The following is a 21,182-nucleotide window of genomic DNA, read 5'->3' as shown; positions in this document are numbered from 1 at the left end:
TACATCCAGAAGGGGCATTCTTCCTGCCTGTTTTAGTTAGCTGTTTTGAGCTGATACTAATTGTCTGGTGGAATTTTTCTGTTTGTTTGCCTGCTCGCTTTTTTTTTTTCCCTCACCTTGACTCTAGAGAGAATGTGCACAACAAGTAAAGACCTGGGTATTTTTTAATTTGCTGAAATTAAGTGAAATAAAAATGTACCTTAGGTGCAGGTTGTGATTGCTTTTTGAATGGAGAATTAGCTTGACCCTTCCTTAGAAAATGAGGTTCTATCTAAATATGAAAGTTAATTGCCTGAAGCTGGACCTCATCATAAATGAAATGAAGAATTTAAAAAAAAAAGTTACTACTCTTTTATCATCAGTTTTGCTTTCCTTCTAGGTGCTGCACAAACTTGCAGCAAGAGCTTTCATTAATGACTATGAAGATGGGATTCTTCATGAGAATGAAACAGAACATGAGGTTTGATAATCTGAAATAAAAAGTATATCTTTAAAATGCTAAATAGGAAACATTTCAGTGGAATAGAGAAGTTTTTCTTGCTTTGTAAATATAACTAGAAGGTTGCAATCCTAATATTTTAATGTTAAAATCACAATATAGTAATAACCTCCCAGATAATATTTTGAAAAATTTTGGGACAGTCTTTTCTTCTTCTTCGTTATAAGAATGTCATCTGTTTGCATAATGTGTGCCTATTTTTCCTAATCTGTACCCTGTCATTGTAGGCCATAGGTGATTGTTCTTTTCCTGTGACATAGAACATTTTAGTTTCATGAAGATCAATACATATTAGTCTGGCAAAAGTCTATTGCTTTTGTGTAGGATATGATGGAAGATAACGACCTGTGTTTTACAGATAGACTTAATGATCTGATGATCTGTTAAAAAAATAGCTTTTAGCTAGTTAAAAACTTACCATATTGCCACCTTGGCTTATTTGAGACTTTAGACTAATTCTTATAAAACATAGCTGCTGCTTACACTAGAAGAAGGATAGAACCCAAAGAAGTGTAACTAGAGGAAATGCATATCCCTTCCCAAAGCTGAATGAGGGAGTAGAAGAAAGAAGGGAGCAGACAGTTAGGCAGGCCAGTATACTCACGAGCTCTTCCTTTTACGTGTCCCTATTTAGAGTGCATAAGTGTGTTTACAGGTATGTGTTCAGTTTTGACGTTGTTTCTTTTAGCTGATTGTATTTTTTCTTCCTCTTCCATTTGTTAATACTTAACCATCTAGATGAAGAAACAAGTCTTGAAAAACATGATTATTCACTTCAGCTTGGAGAACTCCGTTATAAGCCAGTTTACAAGTTTCGTTGCGGTTGAGAAAAGGGTATGTTTTCTACATAACATCTTGTTCCCACTAGCTTCTCTGTCAAAAGACTCTAAATTCTGTAACCTTGTACATATCAAAACTAGTCTTCCTTGTGCTGAACAATTATTCTTTTACAATAGCGCTAAAACTATTATTTTTGAGATTCTGCAATATAGCAAGTTATTTTCCTTTTCTATCTCTTATATTGCTTGTCCTTACTTTACAAACTTTGTCAATCTGTGTGTTCCTGTTGTGATTTGCTACAAGGGTTTGTAATTCCTGATAGTGCTCTGGGAGCCAGATAGGTCAAAGAGTACTCTTCAATCCTGGGTGCATAAGCCACAGAACCCTTTCTCATAAAAAGTAAGGATGCCAAACTATAGCAAAATGGCCACTCTAGCCATGGATTGCTGAACTAATGGGTTTTGTATTGGCAAAAGTCATTCTAGGGGAGTCTCTGTCAGGTGGAAGTCACAAGGAAAGCAAACCTTGAAAAAAAAAAATTTCCTATTTTTATTGTTTCATCTTGATGCCTACACTATTACCCAAAAAAAACCCCAATACCAGTAGCATATGTACATTATAAGAGTTACATTTTTCTGGAAATACTGCTTTCCTGAGTAACAACTCCAACATTTGCAGTTAAATATCAAAAGATAGACATGCATTTCAAAAAAAATCTGATTAAAAGGCAACTATAAAATGGAATGCTGTGAAGTTATTAGAAATTCCCAGGTCAGGGACTACTTTTCAAAATAAGGTAACTCAAGTGAGTCAATTGAAATATTTTTCTGTAATGCACCTGAATATTCCATCTGGTACATAACAGAAGCTATATTCAGAAGAAAAAATATGTTGCAGATTAGCAAGGGAACACCTGTGTGATTTCATGAGCTAGTTGTTTACAAAGGGTGTCAACAGATTATTATCATCTGTCATTCTGATTTTTATATAGCTGTTTTTGCAATTCTTCAAAAGATTCAGTTTCCTCTTGTTGATATGATGCCTCTCAAGAAACAGACTTCTAGAATGTTATGTTTGAATTATGTCTGGAAATATAATAGCTTTAATCTCATTTCTAGTCTAGGATGATTTTTTTTGACCCAGTGGAACAAAGCATTGCAGACATCTTAAGGCAAAAGCACCTCCACACCCAATGTAGTATCATGCAGAAATACCCAAACTAGCCCATTCAGCTTGGCATTATATTATCTACGTAATTTGTCATCTTAACATGATTTTGCAGAATGCAATGTATTTTAAGCACATCTATTATAATGCTTATGTTTGCTTTCCTTTAAAGGGTGGGAATAGGATTCTGACAAAAAGTGCACAAGATTTGGATTTTATTTCCATTATGTGGATTTGAACAAATTATACATACAAATATACACTGTCCACCTTTATACTTCATATGAATCTAATTACTGATGATATATTGTCCCTCAGTACAGTAAAAAATGTGCAGTTGCATTTACTGGTTTTTGTATATACTGACTATTTTTAATGTACTGTGTTATCTGCTTATTCCCTGTTTTCAACACATTTCAAACTCACAAAAAAAAAAAAAGGCACTGTCTCTATAATGCCAGAGAATTTTCAGGTTCGTAACTGTGATGCATTTTAATTTAGGATGCTAATGAAAATTGTTCTGCTGATGCTCCAAACATCCTGAAAATTATAGCTCAAGAAGATGTAGATTTTTTACCTTACATGGACTGGGACCAAAAGTCAATGGAATCTGGCTTATTTTCAGAAGGAATTGCCTTTGGTGCCCTGGTAATTACATTTAATATATGTTTTTATTGCTAATATTTTTGGTATATTATCCAAAAGTGGGGCCGTATTGTATGTGTAACCATATAGTAATTGTTCATTAAATCTGGTGGGGTTTTTTTTATTTTGAAAATAATGAATGCCACACAACTACTGTGTGGAATTTTGCTATAAACATGAAGATTTGGAGGAACTTGTCCCAGAATAACGTACACTTAAAAATATCGTGTGTAGCAGAAGTTTTGAGAGACAATATGACAATATAATAGAAGACAGACTTCTTCTCCCTTCCAGAACTAACGCCTGTTAGAGCATTGTCTTATAAGAATATGCTAGTGTAAATGAAGCCTTAAATTTAGCTCTAAGAAACTGGGGGGGGAGAGGCAGGGAGTTTCAAGGAAAAACAAGGTATTGATCCATAACTAAGTCTCCACTAGCAGAGAAGTACAGACAAAGCAGAGAGACTACTGGGAATGGGGATAAGCATGACTGGAAGAAGAGGACGTATTGCTAGCATGCCGTGGGATAGTCTCTGGGATGACGAGGATCAATGAGAGAAACTTGAACTAGTGACATAGGATGTTTGCTAGTTATGGTGGCTCTCTTGACTGGAAATGACAAGACAGCTGCATCAGTTAGCCAGCAGGTGTAATTCTGTCAGTCCATAAAGTCTTGACAGATTAAAGCTTTACATCTCCAAATTGTGTGGGCACTCAAGAAGATCATTATTTGTCTATTAAATTATATTGCGCATGACCATGATGTGCATTTACTACAACTCGGGAGCATCATCTCAGCCTGTAGTCTGTAATGTATTAAGACTGAGATATTTAGAATGGGATCTGACTGTGTGTTCTACAACTTAGATCAACTCATATAAGGCCATTTTCTTGATCCTTTGGCCCAAGAATGCCTAGACGGAACAGTATCAAACATCTACGTTGGTGTTGGGTGGCAGTATAGCCCAGGCTTACTAGCTTGTATGCAGCAGCTACTGGACCTCAGCTGGTACGTGTGCCAGAACTGCAGCACACAGAACTGCAGCACAAGCAGGATCCATGCTTCACTTTGTGTAGATCTATCTTTGTTTCTACAACAATATTGTACTGTGGAACTTTCTTGGCTCATAATCATCATTATATTAATAATTTTTGGTTTAATAGTGTCAAATACCTCTCTGGTTGTATTTTGTCACAGTCACATTTTCCTTTGAATTTGCTCAGTGTAAGGTAGAACAGGGTAAGAAAATTTTAACTTAACTGATATATTACTTTCATTTTGAACATATGAATGACAGTATAATGATACTGCACGCAATATAAGAAGAAATACCGTTTTGATTAGAAAGAGAAAAGTATCTTACTAATTCTGGAATTATTTTGTTTCCTTGTGATTTTACTAAACAGGGATGTTCCCCAGCAGTAGCTGATTTTTGTTCAGCGGATGTCCTAAGTGAGGAAGTTGAACCTGAAAGCTTCCAATTTCAATCCAAAGAAGTTCCTATTACTCAAAAGAGCATCTCACCAAAAAGCATGGCAAAGGGCTTTGCGAATGCTTCTGAACTTAAACATAATGTCTGCAATCTGAAATCAAACTTCTGTTTTCATAGTAGTACCCCAATGAAGAGACCATCTGGAACACAGTCACCTTCACTATATGACTTTCATCTGCCAAATGTTGCTGAACCTTTCTCATCATTTGGTTTTAAACCTTTTAAGCCAGTAGGAGGAATTGATCTGACTCAACAAAAACCACTTCAGACACCTGCACTTGAAAAATCAGATGTTTGTGTGGACATTCCTGAACGTGCTCCTCCTTCTATCCCTCCTCCTGCCTGTCTTTTTCAAATGCCAGTGGGAGGCAGGAAACGTGTTGATTCTTCTTCTGTTGCTGCAATGCAGGGTTTAGTATTGCTTAGTTCACCTGCTGCACGCACAAATTCCGAAAAGAATCATGTTGAAAAACAACTTACTCCGAAATCTCGTGTTGCATTGCGACAGTTAAGGTGTTACACAAAGGTAGCACGTCAGTGTGATGTTACGGCTCCTGAAGAAGGATTTAGTAAGGAGTTTAAGGCTGTGGTAAGTCTTCCATCAGTAGTCTTTTATATATAGGATGCTACATGTCATGTTGAAATCCAAGCTGCATTCAGCTAATGAAAGCTGCCTTTAACATTTGCGTTTAAAGGTTCATGGATGTACAGCCAAAGAAGAACATGGTAAGGCTGGTAATAAGGCTGCTCTCCAACTCAAGAAATCTGAACCTGAAATGCAGAAAGCATTCCTTTTGTTTGTTTGGGTTTTAGTTATGCTTTTTCAAAGTGATAAATCTTATACTCTGAATTCTGTCACTTGTTCCTTACTACTTTAAGGCAACTTTTCAATGGCATTACTTTGTATCAGGAAGTAGTAGCTATATGGGTGGTACAGTAAGATTCTTAATGAACACTACTCTGTTCAGGAACAATCTTTGTGTTTTATGTCAACACAGAGGATTCAGGAAAGACGTCCATTCAGTTCGGTAAATAGGAATGAAATTCCTGAGCTCCAAAATCAGGTGCGGTACGCATCCTCTATTCATGCAATACCTAAAAGTAAGATATGAGTAGAAGGAAAAATTATCTTCAGCCCTGCCCTGAGATAAACATTTTGTAAATTATTTTGCTTTCTTTGCTTTATAAACTGATTTTATAAAGAGCATGGTGACATCAAAGTCATGCTATTTTTTGTTCTTTTCATGGGCAATCCATCATGCTTAAGAAAGAGTATAAAAATCAGAGCCAACAAGTGGTGATAACGTTTCCAGAGTCAAATTTTACTCTGGATTTGCCCAGTATAAGGTAGAGGCTAAGAAATTTTTCTTTTAAACAATAATGTTTCATTTTGAACATACAAATGACAGTATAATGATAATGTGCATAATACAAGAAGACATACAGTTTTGATTAAAGAGAAAAAAAGTCTCACTAATTCTGAATTATTTCACTCCATGTAATTTTGTAAACAGGAACTTTGTCCAGCTGTAGCTGATGTTTGTGCAAATCCTTTCCTAAATGAGAGAGAATGAAACTTTTTCAACCAGAAAAAGAGGTTTCTGTTTAAAAAGAGGAGTGTTTTTTAAACTTTTAAATGCAATTATTTTGTATCATGATGTAGTAGCTGCATGGGTAATGGTCGTAAGATTCTTAGTGAACATTATTCTCTGCAGGAACAATCAAGATGTTTTATGACAACAGAAAAAGAAAGGATTCAACAGAGAATTTTGTTGTCTTCTGTCAACTGGAAAGAAATTTTTGCACTCCAAAATCAGGTACAGTACCCATAGTCTATTTGTGCATTACTTAAAATATAGGTAGAAGGAAAAAATATTTTTACTTTAATCCTGTCCGGAGATAAAGTAAAATACATTTATAAAATGTTTATAAACAGATTTTACAAGTATGTGCTGACATTAGTCATGCTATGTTTTATTGCTTTCACGGGCAACTCAGCAATGGGTTATGTGAGGAACAGTATAAAATGAGGGCTGACAGGTAGTAATACACCTCCAGCACCTTTTTACAGCCTCCATCAGTTTGCAGGTTGGGGGCTTCCTGGGACAAGTATAAAACGTAGAGGGGAAGGTAAGTGGAAGAAGTGGATGCAAATAATGCCCATTATGCAAGAAAATAAAAACTAGTTGGGTTTTAGAGGATTGGACTGAGAGATGTTGCAGCAGGAACTTCCCCTGGACATTCAGACCAATTGCTAGGGAAACTGAAGGAAATTGTACTAGCCAAGAATCCTGCAGGTAGGAGTCAGAGCAGGTAATGTTTAGTTTTGTTACGTTTGCTATGTCCCTCATGGTGGGAGAAGTCCCTGTCCTGCATAACAGTATTGCCAGTTTGGTGACCCTGCCGACTTAAGGGGTGAGGTCATGATCAACAATCAGGTAGTGGCTTGCACAGTCAGTATCTCTAAGCAATAAACAGAATAACGTTTTCAAGAGTTTTACATGATCCAAGCGAAGAAGCCACCGTGGGATGCCCTCAGTGGAGACTCCTGTCATTTTTTGGCAGAGATTGGCCCATTGGGGGTATGTTGAATTCCCTTTTGCTAGGAGTACGCCCTGTACACTAGATTCAGTAAGTCTTCCAGGTGCCCCAGCTTCATGTTCCTTTGTGCAGCAGAGTCCACCTAGTATTTGCATCCTCATCACACTTTCTTGCTATTTTTTTAAAGCACTGCTTCTTTCTGTGTGTAATTAACTTTATTTTATGTATGAAGGTTGTATGTGAAAGTTGTAAAGTATAGCCAACCTCAGCATTAAAAAGAGATACATATTTTTCCTATATTTCTGACAGGACACTTTTATAAAATTATTTCTAAACATTGAACCATTACCACATGCCACATGGATACCATGGGAATTAACGTAGTGGACTTGTGATTGACTCTTGTGGGAATTAACTCCTGAACTGCAGCGCAAGAGTTCTTTTTCAGCAGAACATCCAATTGCTGAATTTTAAAAAGAAAATTTCTCATGGTTTTTTACACTAATTAAACTTAATATTCTATAGATTTTCACTTTTTACATAATTTGGATAATTACTATCTAAACATCCCTTTTAAATCATGTATTATCTTCTAAATTACCTTAAACAAAGGGTTATAAATTTGTGTCTACAGTTACCGTTTTCTAAGACATAAAGCTGCAAGGGCAAATAAAGTTTCAAAAGTATTAAATATTGAAGAGTAAGTACATGAACATCCTGTTAAAAGCTTCTCTTCCATCTAACCTGAGGTTAGCAAACCATTTGGCAGATAATTTTAATTGAGAGTTTTCTAATTTTTGGCAGGAAAAGTCAGATAAAATAGGATTGGTTTTGTTAATAGTGCATTTAATAACGTATAGAGTAAAAATAATTTTATAGAGACTTTGCATTCTCAGCAGAGGACAGGGATCCTTTATTGTTTCTTTTGAGTAAAAGGAATGCTTATTTTTTTAGCACCTTTAAAAATAATTTTCAGAAGGAATTTGTTTGAAATAAATTTGAAAAGGCTAGTGTTGTCATTGTGCATACTTTATATGGGAGTGATTTCAAAATGACTTTGTTGTTAATGTTTAAGGGTTTTTTTACAAGGTAGGCTAACTACAACATTCCAGGTCAATTACAGACATTTGATGGTATATCAAAGGGTTTTGAAGTTTAATATTTGAATCACCTAAATTCATTATGTGGATTTCAGGGTTTGTGTTTGTATAAGCTTTTTTAAAAAAATAAAGTAATTCTATGTGTTCTTTTTTCTTGCCAAATATGTTTTCAGTGTCCTGAATCTTTGGCTTATCCATATCTTTGTTTATTCCATAGGATGGTTCTTGGAATCTCAGTCCACAGTTGGGAAAAATCTTGAATTTTGATGCTGATGATTTAATTAACAATTTCCTTATTAGAAAAGGCATTCAGTCACTTGGTAAATATTTTTCTGTCATTAAAAAGCAGTACATACAGATATTTCCTATCTGTATGTGTTATTACTCTATATGTATAGTAGAACTCTCAATAAGATATGCTCAGAATTTACATGGATCTCTTCACTTAAAGTTCTCAAAAGTGCCTGATTTTAATAATACAGTTTTTTTCTCAACTTCTCTCACAATGTTGTGTCCTGATTGCTAAGCACATCTCCTGGAGAAATGTGTGGAGGATGTGAGATAGTTGGAGTAGCAACAGAGGTTCTTTTATCTCAATTATTGTGTCTGCTATATTAATAGCTACTAAAGAAAAAAAGAGAAGAAAAGCCTCTCCTAGGAGAGAGGCAGAGACCACTTCTGCTTTTCACATTTCAAATAATATGAATATATTCACACACACAGACACACGCACACAGACACACGCAGAGCAGCATTCAGTATGCACTCCATCTATACGCATTCTGCTGTATGATTCTGTCAATTGGTGGTCTTTGCTGGCAGCAGACCAGAAAACTTACGGGGAAAAAAAGGCAATTCCTTCTTTCTAAATTGTTAGAGGGTGCAATGCTTCATGAAAAGACAAAAATCTTACAAGTTTCCCACTGTAGCTTATATTAAAATCAAAGTAGATTAGAACCCAAGGAAACACAAACTGCAGAGATCCCAACAAAGCATTACGAAGTTTAAATTTGAAAGCCAGGAGCATGTTTGTCAAATCACTAATGTGAATGAAACAATTAAATAGCATTAGGACAATTGATGTTTTAAAGTAATGTGGAGTAGTTTGCAGAAAGCACCTTTTCTGTTGTCAAGAAATCATTTAAATAGTAATGCAGCTTCCCTTTTCTTCTTCCTTAGGCCCAAATGGAAAAGAAATGCTACTGAAGTTGATTGCTACTCTTCTTGTGCTACAGTTCATACGCTGCACAAAGGAATTGAAAGGGATAGTTTTCAAAACACTGATGAAACTGGATGAATCATCTAATTCAAGGTGTGCTTTTAAATAAAATCTTATCATTTAATGTAGTAATGTAAACCTTCTCAACATACAGAAGACTAATTTCATTTTGGAGAGTCAATCACTATACTACAGGATATGGCTGTAGAAAAGGGAATGGAAGGTATTCATCAGATTGGTGGCATGTGGTTTCTTTTAAGAGGGTGGGTGGAGGAAGGAATACTTTGCAAAATATGATACAAAAATTGAGAAGTATAGAAAGTAGTAAAAGATATTTTATACTACTTATTAGAATCATTGAATAACTCAGGTTGGATATGACCTCTGGAGGTCATCTCTTCTGTAAAGCGGGCCAACTCAGATGTTGGATAAGTTTTTCAGGATCTTCCCCAGCTGAGTTTTAAATATCTTTAAGGATGGAGATTCATCAACCTCAACTTTAAGGGCATTCTTTTCCAGTGTTCGATATCACTTATTTTTGAAATTAGGAAAAAAAAATTCTATCAGATTTTTCCTTCATTTATCTTGTGCCTGTTGGCCTGCACTCTTTTTAGGAATATATTTATGGCTTGGTTTTCTTCAGAAGCATATACCATAAAATATTCTGGACAAGAGTTTTGATATTATTAGAGCAGATGACTCTTCACAGCACAGTTTCCACCCTTTCCTTCAGCTGTGAGGAATGCTGGTGCCGGCTCATTCTGAACCCCGCACCCTTCACTTCTCTATGTCCTGGTGCTCTATTATCTTTTGAATATAGGGTCCCTGTGTCTGGAAATTCCCTTTCTTTGGGGGCAAAGTGAACAATTATCAGTTGCCAAGTTTTTTTGTATACAGGAAACACAAAGAAGCAGGAAGGAATAGGCCTCCAGTGAACTTGGATTGCCCCAGCCACCAACAGACTCCTTGTGCCAAAATGGGAAGGTTTACACACTTCGTACTTTACAGAGCATGTAGGAACAGGATAAAGAAACAGTCGGAGCACCCTGGAAATCTTACTCCCTCTTTTGAAACTCCTTGACAGAGGGAAAAATTGGTTGTATAATTTTGGCTAGTCAGGAATACAAATAAAATTGCATTGACTGCTTGATGAAAGAAATTCTAACATATGTGATTGTACAAAGGAGGAGTCAAGTTTACCTTTATGAAATGTATAGTGATTGGAATAGTGCAAATAAATGCAAGTAATGATAAGTCTACATACTTCCCATGTGGAAGATTCTAAAAAGATAGGGCGGCACAGATAATGATGTTTTCTGCATCAGATGATACTTTATACAGGATAGATTACCATAATATAGAAAATTTTCTCTTTCAAATAATAATTGTTAGAAGAAATTACTTTCCTCTTGCTCTCTTGGTGGATTTACAAGATTTTATTATAATAAAACTTCATTTCTACACACAGTGGTGTTCACTGGGCTTTTGAGTTGATCAAGAAAGCAATAGAGTGGGTAAGAAGAGTTGAGAGGCGATTTCCATCTATTTGCTATCGACTTGAACTTGGGAAAGACTGGGACTCTGCCACGAAGAAGATACTGGGTATCAAGTTTACCTAACATCAATTCTCTTTCTACTTAAAATATTTAATCACATCATTCTTTAAGATAATAGAGTTAGCTTTCCTCGCAGTTTTACATAAAACATTTAAAGTGAGGACATTTGATCTTACATTATCACTGAATAATAATTCTCATAGTCACACACTTAAAGATATGGAAATAAAGGGTCTTATAATTAGTAAGTCTTGATTTTTCATATATGTAATATTTTACTTACCTGTAACTCTGTATCTTAATATTTCAATTCTTTACATTAATCTCTTTGGTTCATTGCACATTGTAAAAGGTCTTTTATAATATCTTTGTTTTGATTTATCCTAAAATCTTATGTACTTCTTTAATGGTACAGTAAAGAAAGTGTATTGTAGTAATTGAGTTCAATATGGCATGAGATATTCTGACAGATACAAGAATGTGATAAACAAAGAACTAATAAATATCTTCATATCAGTGTTTTCAACTGGTTTTGTAATTCCTACAGCATGTCTTGAAATGTGAACAGCAGAACAGTTATTCTTCTCCTGCACTGCTTTTTCTTATCTGTCATAGGTCAATTTGTGAATAGAAATAGGTCAGTTTTGTTAAGCAATGAGTTCTCTTTTTTTCTTTTTTTTTTTTTTACTTCTGTTACTCTGTATTCTGATTTTATTCTGACAAAATACCCTAACTGACTAGTTTTGTTTTATATTGGGCCAAACACTGAAGCCTAATAACAAAATCAGACTAAAAGTTATTTTAAGGGGCTTTTCACAGATGTTTGAATGAACACATTACCTTTTCTAAATTAAGGAGCTTCACTGAATCACACTTTAGTACTTTGTCATCTGAGGAAATGTAGTTAGAGACTTAGTACAATTGCTTGCACCAAGGCGGAATGAAGTGTGTACCGAGCATACTCTACGCATATTTGTCCAACCACTGAAAATATTCGGAAGCAGGAGATTCCAGAGTCACCACAGGTAAAGTGTTACGCTGCCCAAACAAATGGAGAGTGCTCCCTAGCAGTACTAGAGGACTGGTGTAAGAGGTTACTAAGGAAATTGTGGAATGTCTTTCATAGATGTTTTCCTGAGAATTTAAGCGAACATCTGCCAAGGATGGAGTAGATACACTTATCTTGTAGAGGAGGTTCTAAGAGGGATATCCTGAGGTCTTTCTGTTTCTAAGGTGCTCTGAGTCCTTTTTTTCACATGTGTAAGATACTGGCTCTTTTTAGTAAATAATATAAAGGAAAGATTTGGACTACACTTTATTTGAGAAGAGCTAGGATACAGGTTTCCTAAGAACTACAAAGACTCTTTAATTTAGACAATGATAAACTAGCTTCTAAACCTGCTCTGAAGTCTTTTTATGGTCAATTGCTGCATTACTAGTTACCTTAAAAAGTAAGCACTGGCAAAAATATGAATTAAAAAAAATTATTTTTTTCCTTCACTGCAGTTAATTATTCAAATACTTTGGTGTTTTCACTGTTGGGTATGTATGAAAAGTATACATTCACACTAAAGCCTGAGTTTCATTTGAGCCATGCGTGTCCTTTAAGGAACTGTTTCTGAGATACAATATATTAACGCTCTAGCAAAGGCAGTTCAGTACACAAATAGGGTGCGGTTTACTTGCTTTTTCTTACAGGATTGTCTTTCCTCCTCCTGCACGTTACATAAAAAAAAAAAAAAAAACCCTGTGCTTGCCTACAGGCACTTATTTTAGCATGCAAAATACTATGAAATGTAAAAGGACTCCTCTTCCTAGTGAGAACCCCGGTTCCCCAGCAGGACGTCTCCTGCGGTGTCCGGGTACAACCTTCTGGTGCATTTCCGCAAACCCTCATCCAACTGAAAGCTAAGAATACCTTTGTACCGGGATATTCAGCACACTCGATTTATTTGGACAAGCCAGGCCCGCCCGGACACCGTGTCTCCTGGCAGAGGTCAGCAGCGTGAACGTGCCTTCGAGTGCCTCCAGTCACCGGTAACCGCCTCCCTTCTCCGGGGAAGGGCCGCTGCGCTAGGCAGCGAAGCGTTACAGGGGGCCGAGCGGGGATTCGGCCACGATTTCGAGGAAGAGATCCCCGGGCCAGCGGGCAGACAGGCAGCTCCGGCGCTCAGCCGGCGCTCGCCCCTCGTCAAGACCGGGGGTCGCGGCAGCCGTAGTGCCGCGACCCGCGACGGTCAACACCGGCGGGCGGCCGGAGCGTGACGGCACCGGGCTCCTCGCTGCCGGCCCTGTGGCGAGCATCGGGCTGGAGGGCAGCCCGCCCCAGGGCGAGCGGAGCTGCCGCCCTCACAGCGCGGCCCGGCACGAAGCCAAGCCCCTCCGGGCCCCGTCGAGGCCTCCCGGTGCTACCCGCACCATTGGCTGCCGCTCACCGCCGCGCTGAGGGCACGAAGGCCTCCAGGCTGGGGCCCCGCCCCTGTGCGTCATGAGCTGACGGGGCGGCGATTGGCTGCGGCGGCCGCCTCGCTCCCTCCTCGCCTGGCGGTGGATGTCGCAGCCGCTTTTTGCCGTTGTCGTTTGAAAGTCGGCCCAATATGGCGGCGGCGGCTGGGAGCGGGGCTGAGGCGGCGGCGGCTAGGCTGGACGGGGCGGAGGAAGAAGAGGAGACGGCGGCTGCGGCGGAGGATGAGGAGGATGTGGAGGAAGACGGTGGCGGGGCTGGGGCTGGTAAGGCGGCGAGCGCTGCGACGGCAGGCGGCGGTGGTGGTGAGAGCGAGGAGGAGGAGGACGTCTTCGAGGTGGAGAAGATCCTTGACGTGAAGACCGAGGGGGTGAGTGCACGGCGCCGCCGCCGCCTGTCAGCCCGGCGCCCCCAGCCGGTCTCCTGGGGGTGCGGCGGGACCCCTGGGCGGCGCGGCGGTTGCGGGTCCCTCAGGGAGGCTGCCGCGCCGTGCAGTGGCCGGGCTGGCTGACAGCCCGGCCGCCCCCAGACTGGGGCCGGCGGCTGCCCTGAGGTCGGGTTTCGGCCCTGCTCCCCGAGGAGGTGCACGGCAGCCCGGCAGTCGGGAGCGGGTGTTAACCATGCGCTGGCAGCGGGGTGGGCCGGAGTGCGCTGGGTCGTCTCCTGCTCTTCCCGCGCAGGCTGTGAGGCGGCAGAGGCAGAGGCTGCTGCTCAGGCAGATTTCCCTGCACGATTCTTCCACACTTGAGCGAGAACCACGCGAAAATAGCAGTTCCGTTATAATTGTAATTTAAAATACGTTGTGTGTAATTTTGCAAGCGAGCTTTTCGTATCTTACAGCTTTGACTAAAGAGACTAAATCTGGAGTATCTTTACTAAGTTTTTTTTATTGTCTGCATTCTCAAACTACTCTTTGCTGTTATGGCTGAACTGCAATAGTGTTTTGTTGTAAAGTGTTTGAGTGCACAAATGGGCAGGATTGAATATAATGGAGAACTTGGAGGTGGTTTCAAGGTGTGTTTAGTGAGACTGTGTTTACTGGCTTATAAAATGTGTGAAGATCTCTTAAACTGAGAGGCTTGTTCCAATTAAAGTAACTAGCTGTAGTGATCTTTGCTTTGTTTAGACTGAAATATCATATCTTATCTTTGAAAGCAGTCTAGACTGGTTTAAGTTCTTCTAAAATACCCTGAATTTCAAATTGAAAAAATAATTAGCACAGCTTTTTTTATTATTATTGTGTCTAAAAATTGTTTAATCTGTGGGGTTTATTTTATGCTTCAGTCAGGGACATGACAGTATAGAATTCTGCCTGTTTAGTGCAGAGCATCAGGGTTTTGAAACCCTTAGGTTGGAGAACCTTCAGATCAAGAATTTTTTATATATTTGTGATGCTATCATGATTAAGTTGTATTTTGGCTGAAATATCTTGATGGCTTAAGAATGTTACGCTCTCGAGGTAATACAGTATTTATCACTTTGCCTATATGAAGTGTTGGTCAAAATAAGTTTGTTGGTCAAAAAAAGTTAGGCTAGAAAACAAGAGGACACCTTTATTTCTTCTCCCTCCCTCCCTTCCCCCCCCTGCCCCTGCTCCCCCAGCAATGGAATCTAAAATCTGTATACTAGAGGAGGAGTCATACCATTCCACACGCTTTTAAGGAGTACTAGAGTACATCAAGTACTATCTCTTAAAAATGTCATTGGCATGTGCTGGTAAGAAGGTGTGTTATGCCCTCTCTTTCTGTCACCCTCCTCCAAGCAGCCCATTCTGCAGCAGGTTCTGAGCTGTATGCACTTGAGGTTTCCAGGTTGGGTCAGTGCAGTTAGCCGTACTGTATGTGTGTGCCTTAGACAGCATATGTTGGTTATAGCTTTGTAGCATGGGCTCCAGTTGCATCAGGCCACCTTTCCGTGGCTCTTCAATGGGGGCCATCCTCCTGTGCTTCAGAAATACAGGGTAAGAAAGACAGGTACTCGCACCCAGCCCTAACTTCTGAAATGGCTGGGAAAAGCTGTGCGTTACATTCAGTGGAGTACATTTTATGTAGTCTCAGACTAGTAGTTCCCAGGTTGCAGATTCCCAAGTCTGATACAATGTCCAAGCAGATACACTGAGTCGGCCACTATCTAGCACAGCATCAGACCAGTCAGTGTGTTCCTGTGTCACAGTTGCAGAAGCTGAGGAGCTGGAGAGCACCACACAGAGAAGCTATTTTCATTCACAGTCCTGATGTTGCTGGAGCTGATAGTAGTGGTAGCATGAGAGACAGCACTCCTGTGTTAGGATTGGGCTGGGGAGTCAGACCTGCTGGTAAGTGAAATACTAACATGTCCTACTTAAGACAACAAGCAATAAAAGTTTGGAAAACCTGTATCTAGAAAGCCTTCATACTGCACTACAATTATACTAAAACACCAGGCTCCAGTGCAAATCGTGACGTCCCCCAGTAGAGATGGGTAACCTTAACTCTGCTCTTTAATCACATGGCGATAACGCTTTCCATAGGAGTTCGTTCCAACCCATCACTAGTTCTCATAGAAGCTACAGCAGTATAAAAATGCTTGGAAGTGTTCTGTTATTTGTAAGTGTTACAGAGGAGAAAAATAACACTGTTGAGTAAAATAATGTTGACAGGTGAGTGTAAGGCTTTGTATGTATCCTTAGTATGATGATCAATCTCCTGTCTTCACTTAAGCTGCATTTTTGTATCAGTCTCCATGTACTGGATGTACAGTCATTCAATAGCCAAATAGTCTTACATTTGCATTAGACTTTATTCTATCCAGCTTTCTTGATTGATAATAAAAAAAGACTTCTAACTCATTTTGTACCTGAGTTACGAGGGTGTAACAGTAACTCTGCAGCTAACTGAAGTCCTGCATCTGAAATGGCATAACCCTGTACCACCAGACAGAATCATAGAATCGTTTTGGTTGGAAAAGACCTTTAAGATCATCAAGTCCAATTGTTAACCTAGCACTGCCAAGGCCACCACTAAACCATGTCCCTAAGCACCACATCTGCACATCTTTTAAATATCTCCAGGGATGGTGATTCAGCCACTTCCCTGGGCAGCCTGGTCCAATGACTGACAACCCTTCTGGTGAAGAAATTTTTCCTAGTATCCAGTCTAAACCTCCCAGCTGGCTAGGAATCAGATTTGCGGGAAAGGAGCTGGGAGTCCCCCCAGAAAAGTAAGTTGAACATGAATCAGCAGTTCTTGCAGCAAAGGCGGCCAACAGTATCCAAGAGTGTAGCCAGCAGATCAAGGGATATGCTTCTTCCTCTCTTCTCAGCACTGCTGAGATGCAGCTGGAGTACTGTCTCAAGTTCTGATCTCCCCAGGACAGAAGAGACATAAACTTACTGGAGTGAAGAGTTATGAAAACAGTTTAGGGAGCTGGAGCTCAGGAGTCTGAGAGTTGGGTTTGCTCTTCCATAAGAAGAGAAGAATCAGGGGTGATCACCATAGTGGTATCTATATCTACTTAATGGGAGGGTATAGAGAGGACAGAGCTAGATCCTTCTCAGAGATGCACAGTGAAAAGGTGAGAGAGGCAGTTGACACAAGCTGGAACACAGGGAAATCAGAACAGATACACTTGACTGGGCAGATTTCTGACCAACCTGATCTAGTTGGTCCTGCTTTCATTCCTACATCAAGAGTATATGGTTAAGCTAAATTGTAAGAGGAAAAGTATTACACTAACCATATAGGCTATTTATGTATATGTCTGTGAAGCAAAATACAGAATGTTGTAAGTAGAGTTGATTGCTAAAGTTTAATGGCATAGATATATACTTCATCAAAGTTTAATGGTGCTCAGGCAAAATTATAAATTTATTAACATAAATACATATAATAGTGTCAGATGGCAGTTCTTTTGAAGCTTTCCTTGTCAAGGCTTGATTAGCAATGTGGGATATTTCAGAGCATTATCAGTCTATTTTTGAAAGAAAGAGTCTCTTGGGTTTGCACAGCAAGGTTTTGGTAGCGGAGGGGCTGCAGAGGTGGCTTCTGTGAGAAGCTGCTAGAAGCTTCTGCCATGTCCAACAGAGCCAATGCCAGCCGGCTCCAAGATGGACCCGCTGCTGGCCAGGGCCAAGCCCAGCAGCAACGGCAGTAGCATCTCTGGGATGACAGTTAAGGGCGGGGGGGACGTAATGGCAGCTTTTGCAGCCAGAGAGTGGAGTGAGATGTGAGAAGCTTTGCAGACACCCAGGTCAGTGCAGAAGGAGGGGGAGGAGGTGCTCTACGCGCCAGAGCAGAGATTCCCCTGCAGCCTGTGAAGAAGACCGTGGTTAGGTAGGCTGTCCCCATGCAGCCCATGGAGGTTGATGGTGGAGCAGATATCCACCTGCAGCCCATGGAGGACCCTATGCCAGAGCAGCTGGAGACACCTGAAGGAGGCTGCGACCCTGTGGGAAGCCTGCACTGGAGCAGGCTCCTGGCAGGACCTGTGGACCCATGGAGAGAGGAGCCCATGCTGGAGCAGGTTTGCTGGCAGGACTTGTGACCCCGTGGGGGACCCACACTGGAGCGGTCTGTTCCTGAAGGTCTGCACCTCGTGGAAGGGATCCACGCTGGAACAGTTTGTGAAGAACTGTAGCCCATGGGAAGGACTCATGTTGGAGAAGTTTGTGGAGGACTGTCTCCCATGAGAGAGACACCACACTGGAGCTGGGGAAGAGTGTGAGGAGTCCTTCCCCTGACGAGTAAGGAACAGCAGAGACAACATTGATGAACTGACCACAACTCCCATTCCCTGTCCCCCTATGCCGCTCGGGGGTAGTAGGTAGAAATTGGGGGTGAAGTTAAGCCCAGGAAGAAGGGATGAATGAGGGGAAGTGTTTTAAGATTTGGTTTTATTTCTCATTGCTCTGCTCTGTTTTGCTTGATAATAAATTAGATTTTTTTTTTTTTTTTAGTCTGTTTTGTCTGTGATGGTAATTGGTGAATGAGCTCTCCCTGTCCTTATCTCAACCTACAAGCCTTTTGTTATACTTTTTCTCCCCTGTACAGTTAAGGATGGACAGTGATAGAGCGGCTTTGGTGGGCACCTGGCCTTCAGCCAGGGTCAACCCACCACAAAGAGATGCTGTTTGCCTCTCCAAAGGTGCTTTCCTTAGTACATTTGCTAATACTTTCTCTGTTTTTTTGTTGGGTTTTGGGGTGGTTTTTTTTGAAAATAAGTTCATGAATGGCTGTGTTGCCTCATATTCATTATTAGGTGGGGGGGGTTTATATGGACAATGGATTTTCTTAAGTTTTAGTACTAGCTTTTTGTCATATATCTGTTTAAAGAGACTGCAGGTTTAATCAGTAAAGGTGACCACATTGATTTCATAGGACATGTTTCTGCTTTTCAGTTAAGCTTGGTGCAGGAGGCCCTGAGTTGCCACTTGTCTGGCTATGTCAGCTACATGCTGAGTCCAAGCTAATAAGCTTTGCCTATCAGCAAGAAAAGGAATCCATCTTGAGAAACATAAGGATTCAGACTGATTTGGGAGAAAGGCAAGAGATAATTTGGTGGAAAGCTAGGGGGCTTTTAATAGTAAAAAACTTCCTAATCTAGTGAAAAAAATAGATAGAGACTAAAAGGTGCAATTTCCTCCTATAGTAAAGTTGAATACTGTTGAAACAATTGGTCTAGGGCTTTCGTATGTAATTTTTTACTAAAATCTTTGTACTTAACTCCACTGAGATGCACACGCTCAGATTTTTGTCTAGATTTAACTTGATCTCATTTGTGGTGGTGTTTTTTTCTAATTGTTGGTGTTTCAGTTTATCAGAAGTAGCATTGATTACAAATCGAATAAATTATAAATTCCAATATAAATCTAGGTGAATAATGTGAATGTATTATAAATCTTAAGGTTTTATATCATCTTCTTCAGCAAAGAAAAACAATTCAAGCTTGAATTTTTTTAGAGACAAAATATGAAAACTTTAGGAAAAATTCGTTTCATAACTGTCAGAAAATCTATTTCAGTAAAATGACTAGGAATTTATGATTTGTACATTGTAGTTGTGATTCTGAACAAATTTTAGATATTACTAAAATTTAGTAATTTAGATAAAATTTTAGGTAAAACTACTCCAACTACTGAAATGTTTTACAAACTACTTAGTTCAGTATGTGATGCAGATGAAAATAATTCTGGGAATTACTATGTCAATATTGAGTAGAACTCCCATTATATTCATTTCTATATACCCAAAATGATATATCCACTGAGATCCCCAAGAATTGAGTAAATGATGCAATACTGTGCTGTATTGTATTAAATGTTGGGGTTTTTTCTTACAGGGTAAAATTCTCTACAAAGTACGGTGGAAAGGATATACCTCTGATGATGATACCTGGGAACCAGAGATTCATTTGGAAGACTGCAAAGAAGTGCTGCTTGAATTCAGAAAAAAGATTGTGGACAATAAGCCTAAACCTGTTAAAAAAGACATACAGGTATGTTTTGCCTTCCAGTATCTTACACTGAAAATGTATTCGCTATCTAGGCTCTGCTGATGGGGGGGGCAGGGAGAAGGGAAGATGTTTGGGATATGGAATTAAGAAGACTTAAAGAATCTCTTTGATCTAAAAGTGTTTTGTGTCATGTGAAACTGAGTATTGTTGCTGCTGTCTGGTTAGGGATTTTTTTGTTAATTGACAAATTTGCTTGTGGACTCTAAATCCATTTAAACTTTATTTCAGTTTTAATGGAACTATATAAATGGTGTATGGTCATTTTAGTTTGTTTTTGACAACATAAACAACCCCCTTTGCCTTCCGACATGCATATTGTCTTGTCAGTGAAGCTGGGCACTGCTTAATTCACCTTCCTGCTTTGTGTAGCAGATTGATGAATTTTTGCATGTTAACCATTAAATTTGGTAAGAGGAGTACAGAAAAACTAATTGCAAGAAGGCAGCATATGGTGTTTTCTTTTTGAACTGCGCAGTCAGTTTGAAAATGAAGAGTAAGAATCTGGTTGGGTTTTGTTTTTTTTTTTTGAGAACTGGTACCCTGCTTCTGGGAAACCTATAGGTCAGCTTCATGGGGGGCCCAACTTAAATGCCTCTATGCAAATGCAGGTCGTGTGGGGAATAAACAAGAGGAGTTAGAGACGCACGCATGCCTGCAGGGCTGTGACCTTCCTGGCATTGCAGAGACATTATGGCACTGGAGTGTTGAGATGGAAGGATACAGGCTCTTTAGGAAGGACAAGTAGGGGAGACGAGGGGGGGGGTGTTGCCCTCTACGCCGATGACCAGCTGGATGGATAAGGAGCCAACCAAGAGCTTATGGGTCAGGGTTAAAGGGAGGGCAGGGATAGGGGACATTATAGATACCACTTCACCGAACCAGGAAGACTAAGCGGATGAGGCCCTCTATAGGCAAACAGGAGCAGCCTCATGTTCACAAGCCTTGGTCCTCAGCCATCCGGATACCTGTTGGAGGGACAACACAGCAGGGCATAAGGAATCATAGAATGGTTTGGATTAGAAGAGACCTTAAAAATCACCTAGTTTCAACCCTCCTGCCGTGGGCAGGGACACCCTCCACTAGACCAGGTTGCTGAGGAGGTTCCTGGAATGCATTGATGATAACTTCCCTCTCCAAGTGAGAGGAGCCGACAAGGAGAGGTGCTATTCTGGACCTTGTTCTCACCAACAGGGAGGGGCTGGTGTGGAATGTGGAGCTCAAGGGCAGCCT

The 21,182-nt window shown here is 40.0% G+C and overlaps 2 protein-coding genes across 5 annotated transcripts in view; both read left to right on the top strand.

Moving 5' to 3' along the window:
- The window catches only part of PARP4 (poly(ADP-ribose) polymerase family member 4), a 54,961-nt gene extending 43,436 nt beyond the window's left edge, over positions 1-11,525 (top strand). For 2 of the 3 annotated variants that reach the window (XM_075742230.1, XM_075742229.1), the window contains exons 29-36: positions 380-460; positions 1,238-1,333; positions 2,948-3,094; positions 4,498-5,172; positions 6,299-6,400; positions 8,442-8,544; positions 9,404-9,536; positions 10,912-11,525. In XM_075742230.1, coding sequence (XP_075598345.1) covers positions 380-460; positions 1,238-1,333; positions 2,948-3,094; positions 4,498-5,172; positions 6,299-6,400; positions 8,442-8,544; positions 9,404-9,536; positions 10,912-11,062 — 1,488 coding nt within the window. In that variant the 3' untranslated portion in view covers positions 11,063-11,525. Of the gene's footprint in view, positions 1-379; positions 461-1,237; positions 1,334-2,947; positions 3,095-4,497; positions 5,173-5,581; positions 5,648-6,298; positions 6,401-8,441; positions 8,545-9,403; positions 9,537-10,911 lie in introns of all 3 variants that reach the window. The other variant, XM_075742228.1, reaches the window with a different exon arrangement.
- A 1,986-nt stretch (positions 11,526-13,511) lies between these two features.
- The window catches only part of MPHOSPH8 (M-phase phosphoprotein 8), a 31,405-nt gene continuing 23,734 nt past the window's right edge, over positions 13,512-21,182 (top strand). The window contains exons 1-2 of one of the 2 annotated variants that reach the window (XM_075742234.1): positions 13,512-13,833; positions 19,779-19,934. In XM_075742234.1, the coding sequence (XP_075598349.1) occupies positions 13,597-13,833; positions 19,779-19,934 (393 nt within the window). In that variant the 5' untranslated portion in view covers positions 13,512-13,596. The remainder of the gene's footprint in view (positions 13,834-19,778; positions 19,935-21,182) is intronic. The other variant, XM_075742236.1, reaches the window with a different exon arrangement.

The sequence above is a fragment of the Balearica regulorum genome, chromosome 1, assembly GCF_011004875.1.
Source record: "Balearica regulorum gibbericeps isolate bBalReg1 chromosome 1, bBalReg1.pri, whole genome shotgun sequence".
Lineage (NCBI taxonomy): Eukaryota > Metazoa > Chordata > Aves > Gruiformes > Gruidae > Balearica > Balearica regulorum.
This window is presented reverse-complemented; position numbering and strand designations above follow the sequence as displayed.